This window comes from Taeniopygia guttata, chromosome 9 (genome assembly GCF_048771995.1).
Source record: "Taeniopygia guttata chromosome 9, bTaeGut7.mat, whole genome shotgun sequence".
In the NCBI taxonomy this organism is placed as follows: Eukaryota; Metazoa; Chordata; class Aves; order Passeriformes; family Estrildidae; genus Taeniopygia; species Taeniopygia guttata.
In genome coordinates this window covers 13,881,517-13,905,513 of record NC_133034.1, presented here as the reverse complement: position 1 = coordinate 13,905,513, position 23,997 = coordinate 13,881,517, and the positions used below count along the sequence as shown (strand labels likewise).

The window sequence follows — 23,997 nt, the reverse complement described above, 5'->3', positions numbered from 1 at the left end:
GACAATAGTAGGAATGAGTTCTTGGCCCCACGGCTGCATGTCATTTCTCAATTGACTTCTTTCCCAGTACAACAGGAACAGCAAACAAAGTTTGACGCTTTTCTAATGCACATCAAATGTGGTGACGGGCAGTGTTGGCCCTCTTATCTAGCCACGAAAACAATCTCAGAGTGGTGTTACAAGTAGTCAACAACACGGTCACTGAAATATTATAGTCTCTTTGAAACAGATGAGGGTTGTATGATGCCTCACTGTATTTCTGGAAGATGCTCCTGCATTTCACCAAATTTTATAAAGCAATTTTCCACTATTTAACAGTGAATAAAGTGAAACTAATTCAGGTTGTAAAGAGGGAGATTTATTGTATCTATATAAAACAAAGCCATAACTATATCTGCATGCAAGTGCCAATTGACATTTGAGCACTGAAAAGACCTTTCCCTGCATTTTTTCTCTATTCTTGCATAATACTTATAAAATAAACAATATTTGCTTTTTGAGAAACAAAGTAATAGACTGGCAACTTAAAAAATCCAGTAAAAATTGTTTGTATTGTTCATATGGAAATGAATTTTCCCCTATCACCAATACAACTCTATCTGCAAAGTTACCTTCCCAGCTACAATTTACTCATGATTGACAAAACATGTTGATTTCGGAAGACTGACTTCAACATGCAATATCAATTGGGACCACTTTTCATAGCTGCAGACACCACCTTAGCCACTATTTAACTGTAAAACAAAGTGCTTAATTATTTTGTCCAGAACACCTCTTCACAAATGAAGCAGCTACAGATTTTTATGGAAGCAAGTGAACATAGGCTTATGTTCTGTGGTCTTCAGGGGCTTTAAGTCATTCCTTGTTAGGTACCAAATGGTACTTCCTCCTTGTTTTTTACGTGGTAGATTTATTGGCTGGCATAACATCTGGAGCAGTTCCCATGGGAGCAGCTGGACTGTCCTCGCAGGGATGATTTTCACGATCTTCACCAGTAGGAGCCACACAGCAGCACAAATCAAATGAGGTGCTGGCAGCAATGGCCCAACTGCTTCTGCAAAGCCTCTCTCACTTCCCTTTGCTGTCTGATTTTTGGACTCTCAGAGAATCTTCCCCTTCCACAGCTTCCCTTTCCCAGTTCCATAAGAGTTCAAAGCCATCATGCTCCAGCCCAGCCTGCTGCCCAAGTTCTCTCCACAGGCCTTCAACGGGACTGTGTGGTTTCCTCCCAGCTATCTCCTATCCCCTGGTTATCCTGCCTTTGCAGCCCTGCAGGCTCAGCCTGCCCACCCCACCCTGTGCCTAGCAGGGCTGCTCCTGGCTGAGAGGCCCAGCAGCTCCACAAAGCCTCTCTACCCAGCTGAGGAAACTTGCTCCAGCTTTTGGCTGCCTCCCCTTCCCTTCTTTACTCCTCTCCCCTGTTCTGGTTTGGAGGATCCCAGTGCAGCGGTGCTGAGGAGAGGCAGATCACACAGATGTTCATTAGTGGAGAGCCAGACACAGACACAGCCATGGCTTTTTTTCCCAGGGAAGCTCCTGGGATTCAGGAGTAGGTCCTGGCAAGCACTTAGGCACCTGCAGTGAGATGTCAGGGGGAAGCAGGAAGCCATGAACAATGCTGAACTCCCATGGATGCAACCATCTTGCTCCATGTGCGCCAGTTCCTTCCCACCCTGCTGCCAATCCCCATGCTGCCTTCCTGCGTTTCCTGAGCGGAACACCTCCTGCTTGTCACTGCAGGATTCCACGTAATTGATTTCAGACTCCATCTGACCTGTCACGATCATGTGCAACCCTGTTCCCCAAAAGGCCTATAATGTTCTCTGCATGGTTCTGCACTTTTTTTTTTTTTTTTTTTTTTTTGAGTGCAAACTCTCTTCTGGGGGGTACTGCCACTGGCACAAAACAGCAGTCACTTAGAGGATGAGTTTGCTCATGGGACTATCATGAGGGACTGTAACAAACTGTGATAAAACACTTACTCAGGATACATTTATTCCCTCTCCTTTAGCCACTCTGCTGCTTAGCCAAAATGAGATTAGATTGACACAGCACAGTTTGTTCCCAGTAAATTTATACAGGCAGGGTGCATCACACTATGATGCAGTCATCTGTAATACTGACAGGGCAGTGTGTGGCAATTGCATCAAGTGCACTGAAGGTGAGCTGCCTGGCTGGCAATTCCAGAGGTCTATCTCCCTTGGGAAGGGAATCCAGGGTTCTGGGAATCCCCTGGCCTCCAGGTACTCTTGAAAATATCACCCATGGGGCAGAAATCACAATGGCTCATCCTCCAAATGCCCTTAAGTATATTTCATCAGGCCTGATGAACTTGAGCACATTAATTTATATAAACATCCCTTGTTCTTTATCTTTTCTTGCCTACAGTCCTCATGATAACTGCTGGCAGTAGGCATACACAATTTTTTTTTTTTCAGTAAGATCAAAGAAAATAAAACAATTATTTAATCTTTTCCTGTACTTTCTACTTTTAAGGTTATTTAATAATCTATTTCTGTGTGATTTTTCCATCTCAATCCTAATATATTAACAGAAACGTTCTCAGTGGACTTACTTGCCCTTGCTTATTGTAATCCCTTTTCCATTTGATCCTTTCCAGTTCTATCCCAGCCTGCATGCAATATTCTTTTTATTTCTGTAACTTTATATTTGACTGTCTGATCATGAAGAAACTCCTGATGCACCTCACAGTCTATTATGCTGTATTTAATACAAGAGCTGTCAGTGGTGGTGTAGTACATCAGGGATCCTTTAATTCTCTGTATAAAAGCATATAAGTGGTGATGGACTGACCAGGTGTGAACTAAGAGCCTGGCATCTGCTTCATGACAACTGCCCCCATAGCTGCTCTGACCTGCTGGAACCTACAGCAGCTCACAAGCAATGAAGCAAGCAAGCAAACAGGCCTCAATTCAGAAGCATTTCATTTCCTCATGGGGTTTCAACAGAGCCTGTTCCTCTCTGCTCCACATTAGCATGTGCCTTCCAAACAGCCCCCTCAGCCACCCTATTTTCCCTTTCCTTTCCATTCCCTACATCTGCTGCTCTGCAAAATGCCTGACTTGCCATCAGCACTGAGACAGGCATCCCAAAGCAGCAAATGACATGATTACTGAAGGTATTACAGAGGCTCCTTATGGAAATTTCCAAACAGTGGCAATAATCCAACAGGACTCTCTTACTCTCAAGTTACACAATATGTCAGCTGATAATAGCTTTCCCTTCTGGTGTGGTGGAAGAACATAATGTCTGCCACGATCACAAAGGCAGAGAAGGCCACCCTTGTTTGTTCTCACCTTCCACAGTACTCAAAAATCTGTAGTCATCATGCCCTGAGCACCTGTGCTGATGTGGTCATCTTCAAATAAAGAAATGAGTGACCATTAACTGATTTTGAACAATTCAGGCCAGAAATCACCTGACATTGCTAGTCAGAGTTTTGACTAGCAATACAGCAAAAATGCATAGTAAAGGTAAAATCCCAGCTGAGACAGAAGTGGAGCCAGCTCAGTTTATAAAAAGAGTTTCACAACACTAAGTTGTAAGTCCTTTGCATGAGCAGGGACTGGAATGAGGAGCCTACAACCACTTCAGATTGAGTGTGTCTAAACTTATCTCTTACAAGTGATGCCACCTGCTAAACACACATGACAGAAAGTGAGACCTAAAGATGTCAGAAATGTATGATGAATTTGTTTATTCAGCCATCCATAAACTGAACAGCTTGTACAGAAGCTGCAGAAGCACAGTTGCAAGACATTTAGGTAACAGAACCTTAATAATGCAGAAGAGGCATCTTGGAGATGAGTTTGGGGAGGGTGTCCACAAAAACTGACATTGTGAAAGACAGCAACAGGGATGCTATGGAAGACAGAAAGCCACAGTGCCACAACAATCTTGGTCTATCAGATTTATGGTGTTGTGGTATTTCTGAGAGGCTTCCAGCAGTGAACAGTGCCACACTGTACAAGCTACTGTACAGATGTGCAGTTGACAGACGAGCCCTGCCCTAAACAGCTCATAATTAAAGGAATGAGGTACAAGATGTAACAGGGAGATGAAACTATGGAAGATATAACAATCCCTGCCCACTGCACCTTTCTCAGGTCTTGAACCTGAGAAGAGTTCAAGAGGAGGGAGGCTGCATATGAAGATGCTTTGATTGGAGAAGCATTTTCTCTAATCAGAAAAATTTTGATCAAATTCACCACTCACCATGAGCAAGCATCCAGCAAAAACAGTAAATCCCTTTGCATGAAGGCATTTTGCCAAGGCGTGTCCAAAACCTTTGTCACAGCCTGTTATTAGCACCGCCTTTCCTTCAGCCTGTGTGGGGAAAGACAGTCATAGGATACCATCAGATGTTGCAATGCAGGCACCACCATCCCCCTGCCCCACAGCACAGGAGCCACTTGCAGTCCTGCAGCCAGGGCAGGTACAATTCCACATGCAAGTGACAGTGGCACTTGTGTGCACAAACACAACCACCTCCCAACTACTGCAAAATCATAAATTTATTCAGTTGCTGGTTTGTAACAATTTGTGTTGCCTTGATACCTGAGCTGGAACAGTAACTATTTCAAGTATCAGTGGCCAAAGCAAAACAGAAACATTTCAAAAGATGTTAATGATTACCAGTTCATAGTAAGAAAAAGCAGCATAGAGAACATCCAAATGGCAGGATGTCACTGGCTTGAACTGTACAGCAGCTCTTTTAGCTGCTGTCTGTTCCCCACCTACTCCCACTCTCTATGCAGCACTTTGCAGGCTGTATTTTAGCACACAGGAATGTGACTACAGGTTAGAGCTTCCTTCTGAAACTCTGCAGTCTTAAGGAGAACAACTTATCAAATCCTACAGTTCTCTCCTACATAATTATTATCATTTGACTGACAGGTAAATTGGGAAAGAAGATTAGATATTCCATCTGGTATGACACAACAGGCTTGAGACAGATATGAAAGCAGAATCCCAAATCCTGAAGAGAAGCTAGAGCAAAACACTGCCCATTCACCCTCTGTCTTTGCTTGAAAGTCATCTCCTCACCACAGGTGTGAAGCAATGAACTAACACTTAACTCAGCTAGAAGGCTTCCAGCTGCTGTGCTGCACAGCGCTCCAAACTGAAACTATATCTATGAGGCAATAACATGATACAGCAATAAAAATCCAGAGGATGCAATAAGGAAGTGAAGTCACTTAGATCTCTCTGGAGATACCAGCAGCTAATATTGCCTGTTACTGTATGCACAACAGCTGGAATATGAACATATTTATGTATGAATTGCACTGGCTGGTCCACCCACGTTTTCAGAGAGAAATGGGTCAACCACCAGTGCTCTCTCATCTCTTGCTTTGCTGACATGTAGTGTAGTGAAGCAGCAATAAAGAATGATAGCAGAGTGATAGTGAGCAGACCAGTACTGGACAAACTCAGGTGAGCCTCAGCAGAAAACAATAAGCAAATAAAGCTACACCCTGTCCTATAACTCATGTTGAAGTAACTGCTCTCAAAGGAGAGTTAAGATCTGAAGCTGAAACAAAAACTGATCAAAAGTCTATCCTGCATTTATAATACAAACACCCACATTAACATTATGCTATAACCTATACTCAGACAAAGAGCACTCAGGTATAGACTAGCTCTATTAAAGGTCTAAAGATAGCTACAACTAAAGGACAAAAGATGACTGAGAATTAAATATACAGTGCTCAGTCTGAATTTAATTTGGAGTGACACAACTCCAAGAGAGATGAAAATCAAACATTAACCAGATCACAGAAGTTGTCAAGGTCACCTCCTGCAATAACTCAGCAATCTGGCCTGTGGAAAAAGAAAGGATTTGACTTTTTTTTCTCTTTCTCTCAGCTCCCTAGAGCCTTTGCCTCTGAATCTTGAAGGCAGAGGACTTCCCAAAAGAGCAGGAAGTGTGCAGGAAATAGGCAACTGTAATCACTTCCAGAACACAGGTCAGGCAAACAAAGAAGATACTCAATCCTCAACCAGCATTAGCTCCTTAAAAATAAATGCCCAAACACACAACTAAAATGTAGACAGAAATGAGGTTTTAAAATCCTCTATTCTGCCTCTAATAGCGAGGAAAGTGAGGGACAACTTACAGTCTGAAAGGATCTTGTGATTGTTATTTGCTATAACCCTAATTGCTGGTAATAAAACACGTGACTGCATGGTACATAACAGAGGCCTCAGCAGCACCAAGGAGCATACAAAACCCCAAGGGATGTACTGAATCTCACACCTGTACCTGTGCCTGCTTGTACCATGCCTGATGGACAGAACTCCCAGGGATGACAGCAGGGATCAACCCCCAGCCATAGGGATCCTATGCCAGAAAAACTTCTGAACACAGAAAAGCCCAATCACCCCTATCTTTTGAAAGTCCTAAGATAAGGCTTAATGGGCCTGTTCCTGAAGTTTGATAAAGCCAATCTGCTGCTTAATTTGACAGGATGCTGGGACAGGCAGAGAGGACCAGTTATCAGCAGAGTGACTTTAATGAGCATTCTAAGGAACTTCAGTTGCCTTCTTCACTCAGGGTCATACAGTGCTCCCTGCAAACACTGCATGGGAGACAGCACTCCAGTGCTGACAGAGTGCCTGGGACAGCGTGCCTGGGATCTGCTAAGAGCACAGAGTAACTCCTTGTACCAGAGGTGCTGCTGTGGCATGTGAACACACTAACACTGTCTGTGCTTGCTGTGTGATCCACAACACTATTCCTCACAGCTCAGGCAGCCCTAGCAGAGCAGCCTCATTTTAACCTGCAGTCAGCTCAAATGTACACAGCATTTCCTACTGGGACATGGCCAGTTTATTAAATAGTATAATTTATTTTACTAATGCAGGTGATTTATCAGAATTATATATTTACTACAGAAGAGACTGAAGAAATTGAAGCTACTTTTATAGCCTGCCTCTCTAGACAATGTGGGAATATGCGATGCTTACCTAGACTTTATCTTTTTCTTATGTGCCACTTGTTTGGGATTTTTTTTTTTTTTTTTTTTTTAATCTCGTTCACATTTGTGGCTCTCCTGACCATTCCCTAATGTAATCAAACAGATTGATTTTAGGATAAGTGCAGCTACAAAGTAAACTTGGCTTGTTCCTTTTTCCAGGGTTGGGAAAGTTGAGGTTTTCAATCCCAGGAAGAAGAAATGAAAATATTCACTAGAGGGAAGATATTTTCTCAAGTGGAACACAGATAGGGAAAGTAAGAGAAGCAGAGTGGATGGAGGAGTGAAGTGGGAGGCTGCAATCAGACTACAGCTGTTATCCGGCCATTCTGGGGGGAAGGACTGAGCTGGAGGTCCTGAAGCAAAAACATTGGCTCAGAGAACAAGTCATATCCTGAGCATCCAAAGCATCACAGACAGTAGGTCAAAGGAGGTGATTCTCTCTCTCCACTCTGGTGAGACCCCACCTGCAGTGCTGCATTCAGCTTCAGTCTCCCAGCACAGGAAGAACATGAACCTGTTGGAGGGTGTACAGAGGAGGCCACCAAGATGGTCAAAGGGATGGAGCATCTCTCCTGTAAGACAAGGCTGAGAGAATTTAGATTGTTCAGCCTGGAAAAGGCTTTGGGGTGACCTAATTGTGGCCTTCTACTATCTGTGGAGAAACCATTTACAGGAGCATGTAGTGACAGGACAAGGGATTGAGAGTAAATTGAGAGTAGGTTTAGATAAGATGTTAGGAAAAAAATCTTAACTGTGAGTATGCTGAGGCCCTGGCACAGGTTGCCCAGAGAAGCTGGGATGGATGCTCCATCCCTGGAGGTATTCAAGGGCCAAGGTGGACAGGGCTCTGAGCAAGCTGGTCTAGTGGAAGGTGTCCCGGTACATGGGAAGGGGTTGGAACTGGATGATCTTTAAGGTCCCTTCCAAGAGAAGCCATTCTATGATTACATGAACATGTTCCCCCTCCGAGTGAAGCACTGCTGGGGGGGAGCAGCCGCCACACCGCGGGGCCCGAGGGCAGCGGCCCGGCCGCGCCTCGCAGGGGCCTCATCGCCCCAGGCCGTGCCCAGCTCGGCGCTTCGCCCCCTCACAGCGCCCGTCCGGCTCCTCCAGCCCGGCCCAGGCAGCGCCGCTCCGGCCTCGACACCCGCAGCGCCTCTGCCCGGCCCGGCCACACGGCCCGGCGCCATTTTAGGCGTCGGGGGAGCCTCCGGCGGGCTCTGCCCCGGGGCGAGCCCCGGCCCCTCACCGCGGTACTCACGGGCAGGGCGCGGCGGGCGCGCCGAGGCAGGAGGAGGAGGAGATGGAGGAGCAGCACCCCCGCGGCGCCCAGCGCCAGCAGCAGCCCCGCGGCGCTCCGCATGGCCGCAGCCTATCGCCGCCGCCGCTCCGGCCCTGCCCCCGGCCCGCCTCCCGCCGCGCCCGGCACCGCGGCCCCGGCCCAGCCTCATTCAAACGGCGGCAGCGCCCGGCACCCGCCGGCTCCAGGTAACGCGCGGGGGCCGCGGGGCGGGCCGGGCTGGGGTGGGTCCGTGGAGCTCTGGCAGCCGGCTCGTACGGCCCTGGGGGGCGCGGGCATCTCCACGCGGCCTCTCCCGCAGCCGCCACGAGCCTGGGCGGCCGCGCCCCCCGGTGCCTCGGTCGGGCCGTGAGCGCGTCCGGGGCCGCGGCAGCCGCGTCCCGGAGAGGGGCCGGGCCGGGCCGGGCCAGCGGGACCTGCAGCGGATCGCCGGCCTCGCCCCCTCCCTGGAAACCTCACCAAAACCCGCGGGGACGCCAGCCGCACTCCCGAATTGGATCAAACCGCCGGGATTTCTGAGGATTAGCCGAGCCAGCGAGCCTCCTGAGCCCTGCCCGCTCCCTCCCTCTCCATCTCGGTGCCTACCGCTGCTCTTTCTGCGGTAATTTCACTGTTTTTCAGCCCAGGCCTGGTTTCCAGCAGGCCCCGAAGCCGCCGCGGTGGCGGCCCAGCCTTCGGCAGAGATGCAAACCGCCCCTGACCATTATTTACCGTTTCTCAGCTTCAGTAAAAGGGACTGGGAGATGTTTTTTGTGCCTTGGGTTAGTTTTATCCAAGATAAATATGATTGAAGTTGACTTCCCATAACAAAGTCTCGTTTTTGAGATGTTTTCACCCAGTATTGAGTTTATTGGTGGTTCCTTGTGCTTAGTCCAGCATCACCAGCTACTTAATTACCAAAAAATGTATTTTTAACTGCGTGGCTGTACTAGCTATAAAGTCAAGGATTGTTTTGGAAACATGTAGCATAACATCATCTGTGCCTTGAAATTATATTTTTGTTTAAAGTTATTTCATATAGCTCATTTGAAATAATATATTCCAAGTGAGTACCTTAATTTTTACCTGTTTCAGAGAAACCAGTTAAAGATGCATTAGAGAAGAGAAATTGACAGTTTCTTTGAATGTCTCCCTGCTTGCTAGTTTACTTATAATGCTTTTCCTTATTTAAAAGCATCTTGGGTGGCTGAAGGTTGAGCTATTTATCTCTGTGTGAGGGACTGCAAGGGGAGAAGATGAATTCCTTTGGACTGTATTTTCCTGTTCAAATACATGGAGTCAGCATGTCTTACAAAATAATTGAGCAACTAAAACAGAGGTGCTATCTTGTGTTGCAGAGCTAAGGAAGAATAGTTTTGCTTTTGGTGAAGTGTGCTAGTTGACAACATGTTGGCCACCAAGCTGTCCCGCCCTCTCTTGAACTTCTCTGTGAAAGCCCTGAATTTCAAAGACCCGGGGAATGGCTTCAGGTAAGTAACTTGGTGGAAAAGAGGAAAGAGTAACATCTTGAGTAAAGCACACATCAAAGACTCACTTGATACCAGTGGGACAGTTTATTTACAGAGTCACAAGGTGGTTGAGGTTGGAAAGGACTTCTGAAGGTCATGTGGTCCAACCACCTTGCTAGAGCAGGGCCTCTGAGCTGGTTGCCCGGAGCTGTGTCCAGGTGGCTTTTGAGTATCTCCAAGAATGGGTACTCTAGAACCTGCCTGGACAACCTATGCCAGGGCTCAGTCATTGAGCTGAGCATAGCAGAGATGGAGTCTATATGCAAGGAGAGGTTGGCAACCTACTGGTTTTGGGTTTTTTTTACATTGCAGATAAAAAGTTAAAAAAAGCATTAATTCGGTATCCATCAAGAGGTTTTTTTTTAATAGCAGCAAGGCCATGGTTCAGTGCAAGAAACTGTCATACATTTCTGTGATTTCCTGTGATTAAAGAGGCAGCAAATTCCATTAAATGAGAAATTTGAGAGGGAGGGTTTTACTGAGAAATGGAAGTGGGCTGTTATTAAGCTGTTTTTTTCTGCAGATGAACAGAGAATTGCCTATCTAATTCTAATTTCCTAGCTCTGAAAAAATTCCAACATTAATATTGCTGTATGACTGGAACCCTATTAGTCCAAATTCAGAGGAACTTGAGTGCTTTGCCTGGCTTTGTTTTAGAGCAGGGTTCCCAAATAGCAGGGTGTGTACCACTAATTGTACATAAGCCATTTAGAAGGGGTTCATGGCCTGTTGCACAAGAGCTGCCACCTCCAGTGTTGCTCTCCTGCTGCTGATAGTGAAGTCCAACATCATCACAGTCAAGGGTGACTCTGGTAACAGGGTGTTAAAGATAGCTAGGCTGTTAAGAGATTTCCTGTGCAAACAGACATAGGTCTTTTATCTCTTATTTGCTCTACATACACCAGAGTTCACCTACAGGAATCTGCTGTGGCTTTAAAACTACAAAATAATGTTTTGTTGACTTAAGGAAAGAATTTTCAGTATATTCTTGTTTCTTTTTCTTCCGTCTTCTGTTTTGCTTACTGTGTATTTGTGCTTTGTGTGTCTTGTACTCAGGGCAAAACTGTGTTGCATTTGCAAATCCCCACAAGCTGCTAAACCTGCAATGGAAATCCAGCTGTTCATTGAAAGGCAGTGCTGCCACTATACCAGTGTCTTAATGCACTGAAGCAGTGTTTATATACTTGAATTTCAAGCTGAGGACTCCTTTTTTTGGTGGAACTGAACGAAAGGCAATGCATGATTACAAGGACAAATTCAATTTGAGGGCCATCTGTGCATTCTGAAAGTCCCTGTTGTGGTCTCTAGAATTTAATGATGCAGAATGACAAAAATGGCTTATGGTACGTTAGTGTACCATGTGGGGGCTCACATCACTTCCTGGCTCTTCCTGCTGACAACTTTCCTGCTCAGCAGCAGCCAGCATCTGTTCATCTTTTGCCATTGTCTTCAGGTAAAGCTAGACAGAATGTCAAGTAGGTATTCTCTACAAATTATTGTGAATTGAGTGCTCTGCACTCAATAACAGGACCAAACATGACACTGAAAAATAAAACCCAAGTTCGTTCAACTAAAAAATGTTATGAACATTTCTGGGCACTTTAAGACACACCAATAATCTTAGTGTTGAGGTAAGAGTTTCAATCCAGGATTGCAGGTCAGTGATGTTAACACACACTGCCTGGGCACTGACCTTTGCAGCAATTAAGTTGTCTATAGCTATTTCAAGAGCTGATTTGGCTTGTGACACTCTAAGTTAGAAAAACAACTAATCTGTTTCAGGAAGGTGAGTGAACACTATTGCCTGAATGTGTCATCTCCTTTCCCATCTACTTCAAAGCTTCTGCCTTCACAGATCCCTTGATTTCCTGAGATATGGCTCAGAGCCAGAGCATCTGCAAGCTGCTGTACAGTGTAGCACAGGTCACCCTGGAAGAGCCTGTGATGTCTGAGCTGGAGATAATTGTGAATGATTATGCAAATTGACTTAGAAAAGCAGCTCTGGGAAGGATACATGTTTTTGGAGGAGCCAGAGGGTAGATGAAGTACAGGAAGTCCAAGGGAAGGATGAAAGCTCCTGCAGGGCAATGTCAGTGCCCAAAGCAAAAATGAAAAAGCTGATAAAGTCCAGAGAGGTGACTGACGAGGACAGAGATTGGGGTCACTCTGATTTGGTGTTAAGGCTCAGTTTTGATGAATGATGACAAGACTTAAGCCAGAGTAATGCTACTGGGTAACATAGTTTTTCTAAATGGAATCTCATTTCCTGGAAGGCATTGTTGCTTTGCTCTGGTCTGTCTTTGTGAATATGTTTTTTCTTCTGGGAGTCACACATACTATGCGGAGGAGCTTCAGATCTGCATGGCAGGTATTGCTCAAAGACAGTGTTTCCTAGCTTAAACAGTTGCAAAAAGGGGATGTAAAATCTAAGTGTATTTAATGGGTAGACACTGCAGGGGGAAAAGTGTAATCCAGAATGAAATAAGGATGGAGCTGTGTGTAAAAGGAGTGAGACAAATCCAAGGAAATTCAGCCTCAGGCTGGATGTCAGAGACAAAGCCACAGTAGAATACCTTTATCAGACAAATTAATAACTTCCCATACCCCAACTTTGTGCACATCTTAAGTGAGGGTGTTGTTGCATTTGAAAATGCAAACACTGCACTGCCCGTTTTCTGGGCGGAAACAGCCCTGTGCCTCCAGACCAGGAGCTATTTTAGAATACTTTGTACTACCCAGACAGCTTCTGCAGCTGGAAATAGCATCGAGGTCTTTGGAGAAAAAAATGTGTCATACACAGGCTCAGACTAAGGAGAAGTGTAGACTAGATTGTCTTCCCAAGTGACAATCTATATCATGTATGTAGGCAGAACTGCATTCCTTTTCCATGTATATGTTGCTGCAGCAGAGTATGGATAAGATATTCCACATCTGACTGTTCTTGGTTTTGTGTTTTTTTAACAGGCCCGTGCAGAGATTTTCCTTCCCTCTCTTGTCCCCATGTGGCAGCCGCTCTTATGCAAATGAAGTCGATCAGGTGAGTGTGACTGTGGCTTCCAGGAACTAGTTCTGCTGAGCAGGGGTTTTAAAATCCCTGAAGCCTGGTGACCAAACTCATCTTTCCAGTTTGCCAGAAAGACTCCAAGCTGGCCCTCTCGAGCATACTCCACATTCTTTCCTAGCACCGAGCTTCCATTGACGTAGCACAGTATGTGCTGCAAAGCATGGAAATAAACAATCATATGAGTGGGTTTTTTCTATTTTTGGAACTCACTCAGCAGATTAAATGTTCCACCTTGCAGTGGAGAGAACCTTCATGACAAATTCTTAATAAAGCACTTTTACTGCAGTGTAGTTGTTTAAAGACATGTAAATAAATCAGTGTGTCCTCACTACTTCATCTGGAGAGTGGCCCTTTTTAGCAGCCCTCTCCTTGAAGATACTGACTTGCCAGGAGCAGTGCCAGGCAAAAGAGAGGGTTGTGTTTTGCCATCTTGTCTGTCTTATGTCACAGAACTCAGCACTGTAGCAGTGCTAGAGCATGCACAACTTGTTCCATAAGTCTGGAACTCTGGAAATGAGTTTCAGAGGAACTCAGATGTGATTCTTGCATCACTGCTGGGCTTCCAGTGTGAGGAGCCTTTGCTGCTTCCACCCAACTTCCACCCTGATCAGTTTTTGAGTGTGCTGGGGAAAGCCAAATTTATAGTTTGTTAAAAGAGATGAGTCGGAGTGAATTTCAGGCAATTATTATGTAATCACACCCACAGCAGCACCTTGGATGTGCAATTGTTGCTGTTGGGCTGTCTGATGCACCATTTTAGCTTGTTATTTAACTGCTTGTTATTTAACTGCTGGCTGTCTTTGGGTTAGAAAAAGGAATTTGGAGAGGGAAGGAGATATACTTCCATTTAAATTGTAAGTTGGAAAAATAGGAAAGCCAAAAAAGCCCAACCAGACAAAAAGAGTGATAACCCACTGGTCCTTATATCATATATTAACCCCACTTGAATCTTCTTAGTTCTTAGAACCCAGCTCTAGAGGGCTTAGGTGCTAGAGAGAGAAAGATAAGTGAGCAGTCAGAAAGATTAAACTATATCCTTTCTTCAGTCAAACAGTCTTCTCAATGCCCTATGGGCTACGTGTACTGTGGAGTGGACTCCTGCCTGCTTTGAACATATAGGAACAGTTCCTGATGAAGGGAATATATATCTTGGGAGCTGTCTGGTATATTTTCAGATTTCAAGATGGATGTGAACTGCCAGAGCATGGTGGCTTGCTTGGTCTGTTTGCCTTGGAAGCCTGTGCCAGAGGTGCTGAACTGCTCCATGTTGGGAGGGCAGTGATCCTGCCTCACTGGAGTGAACTCAGTATGAAAATGTCATTCCTTGTGTTCAGGAGGCACTGGGTAGCAGGAGCTGGCAGTGAGTGTAGAGAACATCCCTGAACAGACTGCTCCTGGCCAAGGATGTGACTTGTTCTGTGTGCTGCAAATCACTGATTTCAAATACTCAATTCCAGTGCATTTTGTTCTGATTTGTTTTGCAGATTGGCAGTAGAGCTGTGCTTATAACAGGCTGTGACTCAGGATTTGGATTTGCCTTGGCCAAGCACCTACATGACAAAGGTTTCATTATTTATGCTGGCTGCCTGCAAAAGGTAGGGAAAACAAAAACTGTTCTTCACCTGTGGTATGTGCAGTGACACATAGCAACTCCAGTCTTCCCTCTCCACTCTGCACAGCTTTCTGCCAAGGAGAGGGTGGTTGGTACCCCAGAGGGAAAGACACAGGTGCTTGAATTTCACAGAGCAGAACCAGGACTGAATGGTATCTAGGGAGGTTCTTATTCAAGTATGTTTGAATAAGACCACATTGTGGTCTGTTCCATGTCTGAGGAACTGGAAGCCCAAATCTAATTTTATAGGCTTAATCATAAGCAAAGTTTGATGTCAGGCTGTAGTCTGGACCTTTGGCTCTGCTCTCAGATGGTATATATTTATGCAAGGCTTAATTTGGTTAATTTCGAAATACACCAAACCACCAGTGATTTTATGGCATGTGTTTTGAGCATATTTTTCTATATTCATGAGCACAACCATGCCATGGTGTGTATTGAGGGTCTCCTGAAATTGTTGTGGGGGTGATCGAGTCCTACTAGTGCAAATGAGAGAAGAATCAGGTCACAAACAGCTTGGTGTGGCAAAGCATTGATGGTCATGGAGAACAGGAGAGAGTTTTAGTCTCTCTCTCCTTATGAACCACTGCACTTTTATTGGCTGCAGGGCCATTTCCTAACAGAAACAAACTTACTCCTCAGGATATCCTGGGGTGGGTCAGCTAGTTTGAGCTAATCTTTTAGCTCACTCATCACTATAAACGTATCTTGAATAGTGATACTATTTAAAGAGAATTTTCCAGGTATTCTTCAATGTTATCTGACTTTCTACTAGTATTTTTTTTTTGCATTATTACTAAGTTTTGCTTAAATTAGTAGTTTGTTTCTGCATTTTTTCAAAATAGGTGTCTGTCTCGATAGCTCCGTGTCTTGTGTCTCAGTGTTGGGTCAAAGATTTATTTGGTAACCTGGGCTCCCTCTACAGGCGTCACAGCAGAACAGGACACTTGGTACAAACTGCTGCCTCTTAAAAGGGCTCAAGACAGAGGGTAGATAAGTACTTTTTTGATAGATATTTCTACTCAGCTTTTGTAACTTAAGATCAACATTAGAGAATATAAGAACACTGCAAACCTAAAAAACCACTGTTTAGACTAATAGCCTATCTCTATGTTGACAGAAGTCAAAAACTGCAGAGTTGCAAAGTTACTTATGGGTTTCATTTCTTCTGTCTGAGCTGCTAAAAAGGCACAATTTTCAGTGGACATATCTAACAGTTACTGTAACCTCCCTTCTGTTTTTGTTGTCCTCAATACTTTTTCTGCTGAATACATGCTTGTGGAAAATCTTGGTCTCTGACAATTTCAACATAAGCTGACATGCAGCAGCATGCCAGAAGTCTTTCAGACTTTGATCAATATTCATTTCCTCACAGAAAAATCAGCAGAAAGCTTTGCAGTATCACTCTGTAATTAAATACTTCTTCTTTAGCTGAATTCACACACCATGTTCCAAAATCTGTGTGGCCATGCCAAGAATGGTAACAGCAGTTGTCATCAGAAAACACTGGAAAATGCCAAAGCTCCTTAGTTAGCTGAGTGGCCTCCCATGTGTCTTCAGGCCATTATACTTTCTGTAGAACAAAAACAGCTCCAGGATACTGAGCTGATTTTTCGCTGTGCTACAGGCTTCTCTAGCAAAACCATAAGCAGAATTCTGATCAGAGTATAATTATTGCTGATGCTGATTTTAACAGCAGAAAAAGCTTGGTGTTTTTAGATGCTAGATAAAAGTGGAGGTAGAAACAAGGAACATAATCTTTGTCTTGGATATATTTGACCTAGCCCTGATGTAGAAGAAATGACTCTGAAACTTCAGTGTCACTTCCATGTGTTTGTTTTTCACAGCACACCTGCACATCAGGAACAGACTGCTGCTTGGGGAGCCACTGTGTCCTCAGGGCATGCACAGTTATTAGGAATGCCATGTCCTTATTGCAGATTAAAAGTATCTGCAGTGCTGACTCTTTATTAGGAAAGATTTCCTAAAGTGGCTAGATCCTGAGCACCTGACTGTAATTTTACTAAAGGAAACGTGAGAGAGGAGTGTAGAGTCATGACTGAGGGGAGCCCGAGGATGGATCTGTGCTAATAGTGTACTGTTTCACACACAGTTACTTCCTAACGTTTTCAGTGGCAAATATACTCATGTGAGAGTTGTGTTGATGCTGCATTGCCAAAAGACAGTGGTAGACTGGATCCAATGAACGCTCATGCTGCAGCTGTTCTATTTTTACCTCTTTGGTAAATATATGGAGAAGCCAGCTGACACAAGATGAAGAAGGTATTTTTCCATCTGTATCTGTTACCATTGGACATATGTGATGTTTGTCTCTGCTGTCAGGAGTGTGGTGGAACCCCTGTTTGCTTTGTTCTGCGTGCTCAGGCTTGCAGGGGAATGAGAAGGCAGAGGTCCTCTGAAAAAGCTGGCACACAGGCTGGCTACTGCAGGGCTGCACAGGAGTGCTCAGAGCCACAGGGTGTTAGAGACCAAGGACACACTGAAATAGATACAAGCTGAAGCCCAGGAGCCCCAGAGAGGGACCATGGAAAGAGGAAGGCAAGGCAGCCATGTGCTTTTTCCATGTGTGAGAGCTGGGCCCACTTGCCACAAGGACAGTGTGCCCTGGGGCTGGCAGCAGAGATGTACTGGTCTCCTGCTGTAGCACGAGAAGATCCTTTCACTGCTGTGTATGGGCCTGGGGATTGTGGGACAGGCTGCATCCCCTGCCAGGACACACCAGGTGTCCCACTTAAACATCTCCCATCTGCCCTTGCTGAAAGCCAAGGGAATGGCCTTGTGGGTGTGGGTTGACATCCAGAGTCCAATTCTTGGCCAGAATCCCAGCCCCAGGAGTCCCTGTCCAAGCACCCAGCTGCATGTGGGTGGGAGGGCAGGAGGGAGCTGGCTTGCAGAGCCAACCCTGTCGGGGTTGAGGAAGAAGATGCTGTGGACTTCCCAGCCGAGCTATGAGGCCTCTAAGGCTGGTGCAACCCAGAGATTTTGTTGCACCTCATAGAACTGGGATCAGGGAAAGAAGGACCTGGGCCTCGCTTTCCTTCTTTCCTTTAGCAATATGGGTTTTTTTCAAGAGACTTGCATGTTTGCATTTGCTGATTCCCTGATGGCATTCCCACATTTGCCACTTGTATGCTTTCCAGTGCTTTGCCATATAGACTGCTTTGGCACCACAGTGCTTTTGAGTGAGCAATAAACTTAGCACCAAACTCTTTTTCAGTCACTCTAACACCACCATCAAACTGCGCATGAGACTTCTAACCACTCCTTTCTGTAAGCAGTGTGCTTCCCTAGGAAGAGAGAGCAGTATATGCCCTCTCTTAAGGACAAATACTAACTGGTGTTAACAGTCTGTGATGGAATATGGAAGCACAGAGGAGAAGACAGGAGATGTCAGGTAGTTACGTTAGTGAAATGTCTCTGAGCACAGTATATAATCGCAGGAATGAGAGAAGCCAGGACAAGGATTTTTGGAAGACAGGTGGCACAGAGACAAGGTTATATGGCCACCCTCATGTGATATCCAAAGTGTGGTCTCTGAAGGGAACTCTCGCTTGAGGAACATATGGGCAGCCTGGGCTCAGACTGCAGACAAGCTCCGTCTCATTGACAGCTGCCTGCTGACCTCTGTCAGGGAGTGCCTGTGGCTTCAGGTGTTCAGAGCAATCTAATGTCATTCAGCAGTCAGGACACAGGCCTGCTATGAAGTACTGGCCTGTTCCAGCTCAGAGGAAAACAGCTATCTAGTCAAAACCCCTTATTTGTCAGGAGTGAAGGGCACTCTGATGCTTCCCTGCTGATGCAGACACAGTGAGCGAGGCTACCTAGAAGTTTGAACAGTAGGGGAGGAAGAGCTGAGCAGACATCAGATGATCCTGTGGATATGTTCCATGTCTATCCTGATAAATGGAAGTAACAGACTTCTAATGAGGGATGATACTGAAGGAGCTTCTTATAGTAAAGACAGGAATGTTCTCAAAATAGGATCATTTTCAAAGGTATATCTCACCATCCTTTACAAAAGAACTCTGGATTGGCCAGCACAGTCTAGTAGCTTATAACAATGGAAATGATTCAGGTATACTCCCAGTCTCATCCTGCCATCCTGTGTCTGTGTCCTGGAAGCGCCCTGGCCAGGATTTACCACTGCAAAGGGATGAGCTCTGGGCATGGCAGCCCTGTTGCCAGCAATGTCTGGCCTGTGTGAAAGTATCTCAGGGGTTAGCTGCAGTTAATTTGCTGGGCTGTTAGGGAATGTGTGCTGGGGGAAACTGTTGTTCTGAGCTGAGAAGAAGGGAATGGAGATGGGAAATAAAAGAGAGAAAAAGTTGATAGAGGGAGGCAGAGAAGAGACCAAGATGCTGGAGAAGATGCCAGGGTGAATTGGCAGCAAACAGACTGGCCAGGCTCTTCAGTATCGGACTCTGTAGCAGTCCTTTGGAGGCAGTAATTATGTCTTCCACTGCCTGGAAACCAGTGTACAGATCAGCTGAAGGGAGAGAGCAGTGGACAGCAGTCCCTCATCTCGAGCTGTTGCTCCCAAAGCTGCCAGTGTGACCACAAAGCACATGCCATGTGCTTGCTGGCCATTTTATACCATAACCCCCCCAAGTGAGTGGCTGTGCCCCATGTCAGTCCAAGTGAAGATAGCACCACATTCCACCACTGCATCAGTGGGACATAGCTTGGCCTCATGAGCTAGTACTGAGCAGGGTGTGCTTGCTGGGTGTCTTGCTGCTGGAGATCCGCCTCTGGCTGCTTTCTTGGTGGTTAAAGCAGTTTGTACCAGCTAACTTGGTACAGGACTCATGGTCAGATGGAGATGCTTGAGGAATGGTGTTCTGCAGGACCAGTCCTGTCTGCTCCCCTTCTTCCTAGGGCTGCAGGACTGCCCTGAATATTCTGTGACTGCCCTGTGCACTCTTTTGCTTGATTTGATAGCTGGTAGGTGTTTGATATTCTGCACAGGCTCTTTAGCCAGATCAAAACCAGCATTTTCTTCCCATCTAGGACAAGGGGGAGGGTGGCTCCAAGGAGCTGGATGCCATGAAGAGTGATCGAATGAGAACTGTCCAGCTCAACGTCTGTGACAGCAAAGAAATGGACCGGGCAGTGGAGCATGTGCAAAACAGCCTCAAGGACCCTGAGAAAGGTGGGTGTATGCAATGGGCTCTGAGGCAACAGAGGGGACAGGAGCTTCCTTGGCTGGGCTCTGAGAGCATTGTCAGGGTGTATTTCAAAAGCTGAGCATGTGATCGAAGGACATGAATCTTTGAGGAGCAGCAGGGCAGAGCAAATGGCCTGTTTGAATATTGTACTGTATCAGAAAGGAGCTTCCCACTTCACACAGCATCTACAAATAAACTGCTTTGTTCTCCACTAGCTCCTGTAGGGACATTGGCAAAAACCAGAGTGGTGTTCAAGGTTCTGGGATTAGTACTTTGTTCCTGTGAACTGAAGTTTATTGTGACTCCCTTTCTGTCGTAAAACCTGCCTCATGCCCAAAGACTGGGAATTAACAATGGAAATGTGTCCCCCACTCTTTCAAAAGGCAAAGGAAATTGAGAGGTTTTCCAAAGAATTTCCAATGAAACCAGCTGGGCATCATTAATGCTATTGTAGATACGACCATTTAGAGTTCAGGGGCTAGCTGTACTGATTTTCTTAGCCTGCTTACTTCATTCTACTGAGGTGAGCAGCAAATTCTGCTCCAGTACTGTGAAAATTGCCTTTCTCATACATTTCTGAAACCTTTCCACCCTTTGAAGTACATTTTTCTCCTAAAGGATATCCACATTCAACAGAAGGTTGTTTTAAAGCAGAACAATCAGTAATGTTTTGGTTTGGATTTTGCAAGCCAATTTCTTTTGATTTTCTTTGTATTTAATTTTTATATACAGATCTTCTATATAAATTAGGTTTTCTAGCTCTGTATGCTCAAGCATAGGCCAGGATGAAGTTGCCTTTCCTGGGCTTCTGATAACACAGTCAGTCAACAGATTAAAGTGAGTTTTTCTAAACAACAGGCAGAAGCCTTTCTCAGACTTTTCTCAGCATGTTTCCTGGTAGTTATATTTTCTCAGGAGACTGAAGTGCACTCTGGACTCTCTTCTATCTGGTCTTCACCATCACAAGTCATAATGAAAAGCCCTGTTGTGTGGTTCAATAACCTAGCACAACTAATGGTGTTTGATTTTTGTCTTGTAGGGCTCTGGGGGCTGGTTAACAATGCTGGGATCTCCACATTTGGGGAAGTTGAATTCACCAGCATGGACACCTACATGGAGGTAGCTGAAGTGAACCTGTGGGGGACCGTGCGAACCACCAAGGCTTTCCTCCCGCTCATCCGGAGGTCAAAGGGTGAGTGGCAGACCTCCTGACTGGCTCTCCCTGCAGCAGGCCCCTCATCCTGCCACATCTTACTGTGTTAGAGGCCAGAAGGTCTCTGGCACTTCTCTCTGCACCATCAACATATCAGCACCTTCCTGCCCTCAGAGATAGAATGTGGTCCCCAGCAGACACACAGATTGCCTCACCTCTCTGAGTTACACAGCAAGGCAGCAGGCCTGAATACCAGTTATTTCTCTTTCCCGTATGTGCTGCCTTCTCCTGCAACATCCCACACAAGATCTAATCCATTATATCTTCTTTTACCTGTTCAGAAACTGCAGCTCACAATAAATTACAGTGCCAGGAGCATTCCTCCCTGCTATATAAAAATCAGCTGTGGCAGGGTGGGCAGCAGCAGTGTAAAAAGCTTCTTGCAGGGAAGTTGTTATTTTGCACTGTTACTCTGGGAGCCTGTGATGTAGGAAAAGAGGGGGTTGTACAGCAAAGGCTTGCAGACCTGGAGCTTGCATGGGTCTCAGCAAAAGAGGCGAAAGCTTTCCTGTGCTAGGGTCTACTGCCCGAATAAATGAGAGTATTTTTCACTCTTGAGGCATCTGCAGGCATTAACAATATTACTTTGTGCTGCAGACTTGGGCTGGATGTGGCCTGAGTAGCTCTTCTTCCACCAGTGGAAGGTTATCCACTTCTGAGGTCAAAGGTTCTCTTTCTAACACAACTTAGCAATGAGCCCTGGTAGAAAGTCCAGAGAACTCCAACCTCTGCCTAGACTACAGCTTCCACAGCCCCTTACCAGCATCTTCCCCAGCCCAGATGGATGGCTTCTGGCAGGGAGAAAGGCCTCTGTTCCTGGAGCCATAACCCAGTTGTCACATGGAAGAGTGCAGTAGACATAAGCAGTTCTGCCCATTGGTAGTACAGGAGCAATCTATTCCATTTTGAGAAGCAGAAACGCTAGGTCACCACTGGCCTTTGATTTGCAAATAAGCTCAGCTTTTGTGCCAGAGGTTTTCCTTGCTCCCGCTTTCACTTGTCTGGGCTCAGTCCAAATTGCTGCTGAGCAATCCTGTTTCCCCCACAGGGGCTCTGTCCAGCCTTTCCTATGTTCCCCAGAGCACCGAGCTTTGTGTGTCAGCCTGTACCTGTTCCCTCAGGTAGAATGAGCCAGGGAGCACAAACCTGAAGGCCATTGCCTAGGATAGCACTGCTCAGACAGGTCTGCCAGGCAGTGGGCAGGTGGGTGGATGCAGGTTCAGGAATGTGTTGGGTGGTGTGTGCCAGGTACCTGCTCCAGGCCAGGTACCACGGCTCAGCTGTGCTCTGCCCGGCCTCTGCCTAGGTCGCGTGGTGAACATCAGCAGCATGATGGGGCGGATGGGCAGCCCCGCCCGCTCGCCCTACTGCATCACCAAGTTCGGCGTGGAAGCCTTCTCCGACTGCCTGCGCTACGAGATGCAGCCCCAGGGCGTCATGGTCAGCATCGTGGAGCCCGGCAACTTCATCGCCGGCACCAACCTGTACAGCCCCGAGCGCATCAAAGCCATCGCCGACAAGATGTGGGACGAGCTCCCCGAGATCGTGCGCAAGGACTACGGCAGGAAGTACTTCGACGAGCAGGTCAGCAAGATGGAGTCGTACTGCAACAGTGGCTCGAGGGACACCTCGCCGGTGATCGAGAGCGTGGAGCACGCGCTCACCTCCACGGCGCCCTACACCCGCTACCACCCCATGGATTACTACTGGTGGCTGCGCATGCAGATCATGACCCACATGCCCGCTGCCATCTCAGACCGGCTCTACGTCTACTGAGGCCTCACACCCATAAGCTATCCAGGTGGGAAATTTGTTTTAAAGAGAGCTTTGTACACACTTTCCATTAGTCCTTTTTAAATTTTTCTAACCTCATTTCAGAGTACTGTATTTTAGCTGTAAAGGGTTCATTTAGGCATAACCTAAAAGGCCGTAATTTGCAAGGGATGTTTCATAGGCAGGAATATGTTACGTTTGTGCAGGGACAATGATGTTTTTGCTATTTATTTCATGTAATCCTTTCTTTTTTCACATCAAATATGAAGCTATAATGATTATTTAAACTGCAATTGCTCTGAAGTGTTTTCAGAATAATTTCTGCTGATGGTCAAACACAATCTTCACAATTCCTGCCTAGGATGCAGCCTTCACACCATAAAACAGAATCCCTCCATGCTCTAATGGCAAACCACTGCTTCCTTAGGACAAAGAATGTCCAACTGACTTTTCCAGGCCTGGTCACACTAGCCCAAGGCAAAGCAGAGACTTCTTTAACTTGAGGATTAGAACTCAAAATGCTCAAGGTGCTGATACTGAGCAACTGATGCCGTCCCTTTCTCTCTTAGAATTATACTGATGAAACATTAGAGAAAAGGAACCAGTCTGCTTTTCTCACATTCTTTCTTGCAAAGGAGTTCAATGGCCCAGGGACTCAACCTTGCAGACTTTCACCACGGGAGTTTCTTACTCATATGAGCATTCCCATAACTGTGAGCAGCTTTACGCACAGGACTGCAGGTGTCAGGATTGCCCTGCAGTGACATTTCCCTTCTCTTCATGAACTCCAGAGTTAGCTTGGAGAGGAGTTTCTCTTGAGTTCCATTGCAGAGCAGATGGAGCAGAGAGGGTTATAGTCACATCAGTGAATGCCCTTCTCTCCAGGGACCTCATTTTCAGCCAAGTATTTGTACAGCAGCTTGCACAGAAGGCCCTTAACCCTGACCAGGCCTCCAGTTTTGCAGCACAGGTGATGATAACAATAATAACTTCCACTGAAGGAGTCACTGAGCTGAAATGCATGCCACATATCATAGATCTATCAGAACATCCATAACAAAAATGTTAACTTTAGGAGCAGTCTCATTTCCATGATGGTTTTTTACATATCTGAGAAATATTTGTTTTGTATTTTAAGAAAATAAAAGGAAAAAAAAAAGAGCCTTTCATGGGGAATTCAGGAAGAGTGATTTTTTTAAGCTTGAAAGGCAAAAATAGAAAGTAATTAATGACCATTATTAGTGAAGTTGAAAAGAAAAGATCTCATGTGCTCTAGTAACATTCTGTGACATGATCAAACTCCTTTGGCTTAATAAATGTATACATGAATGATAACAAAA

At 45.7% G+C, this 23,997-nt stretch overlaps 2 protein-coding genes across 4 annotated transcripts in view; one reads left to right on the top strand and one right to left on the bottom strand.

Moving 5' to 3' along the window:
- The window catches only part of LOC100232689 (D-beta-hydroxybutyrate dehydrogenase, mitochondrial), a 17,040-nt gene extending 8,641 nt beyond the window's left edge, over nt 1-8,399 (bottom strand). For both annotated transcript variants that reach the window (XM_030280914.4, XM_030280915.4), the window contains exons 1-2: nt 8,263-8,399; nt 4,237-4,347 (exon numbers count right to left, since the gene is read on the bottom strand). In XM_030280914.4, coding sequence (XP_030136774.4) covers nt 4,237-4,347; nt 8,263-8,364 — 213 coding nt within the window. In that variant the 5' untranslated portion in view covers nt 8,365-8,399. The remainder of the gene's footprint in view (nt 1-4,236; nt 4,348-8,262) is intronic.
- On the top strand, nt 8,350-23,997 carry BDH1 (3-hydroxybutyrate dehydrogenase 1). Of its 2 annotated transcripts, none has more exons than XM_002188110.6 (7): nt 8,350-8,489; nt 9,639-9,770; nt 12,774-12,846; nt 14,358-14,468; nt 19,514-19,655; nt 20,711-20,863; nt 22,191-23,997. In XM_002188110.6, the coding sequence occupies exons 2-7, from the start codon at nt 9,688-9,690 to the stop codon at nt 22,658-22,660; spliced, it is 1,032 nt and encodes a 343-aa protein (XP_002188146.1). In that variant the 5' UTR covers nt 8,350-8,489; nt 9,639-9,687; the 3' UTR covers nt 22,661-23,997. The 2 variants fall into 2 exon arrangements, with proteins under 2 accessions (XP_002188146.1, XP_012431192.1); XM_012575738.5 differs by lacking the exon at nt 8,350-8,489 and adding an exon at nt 8,764-8,902.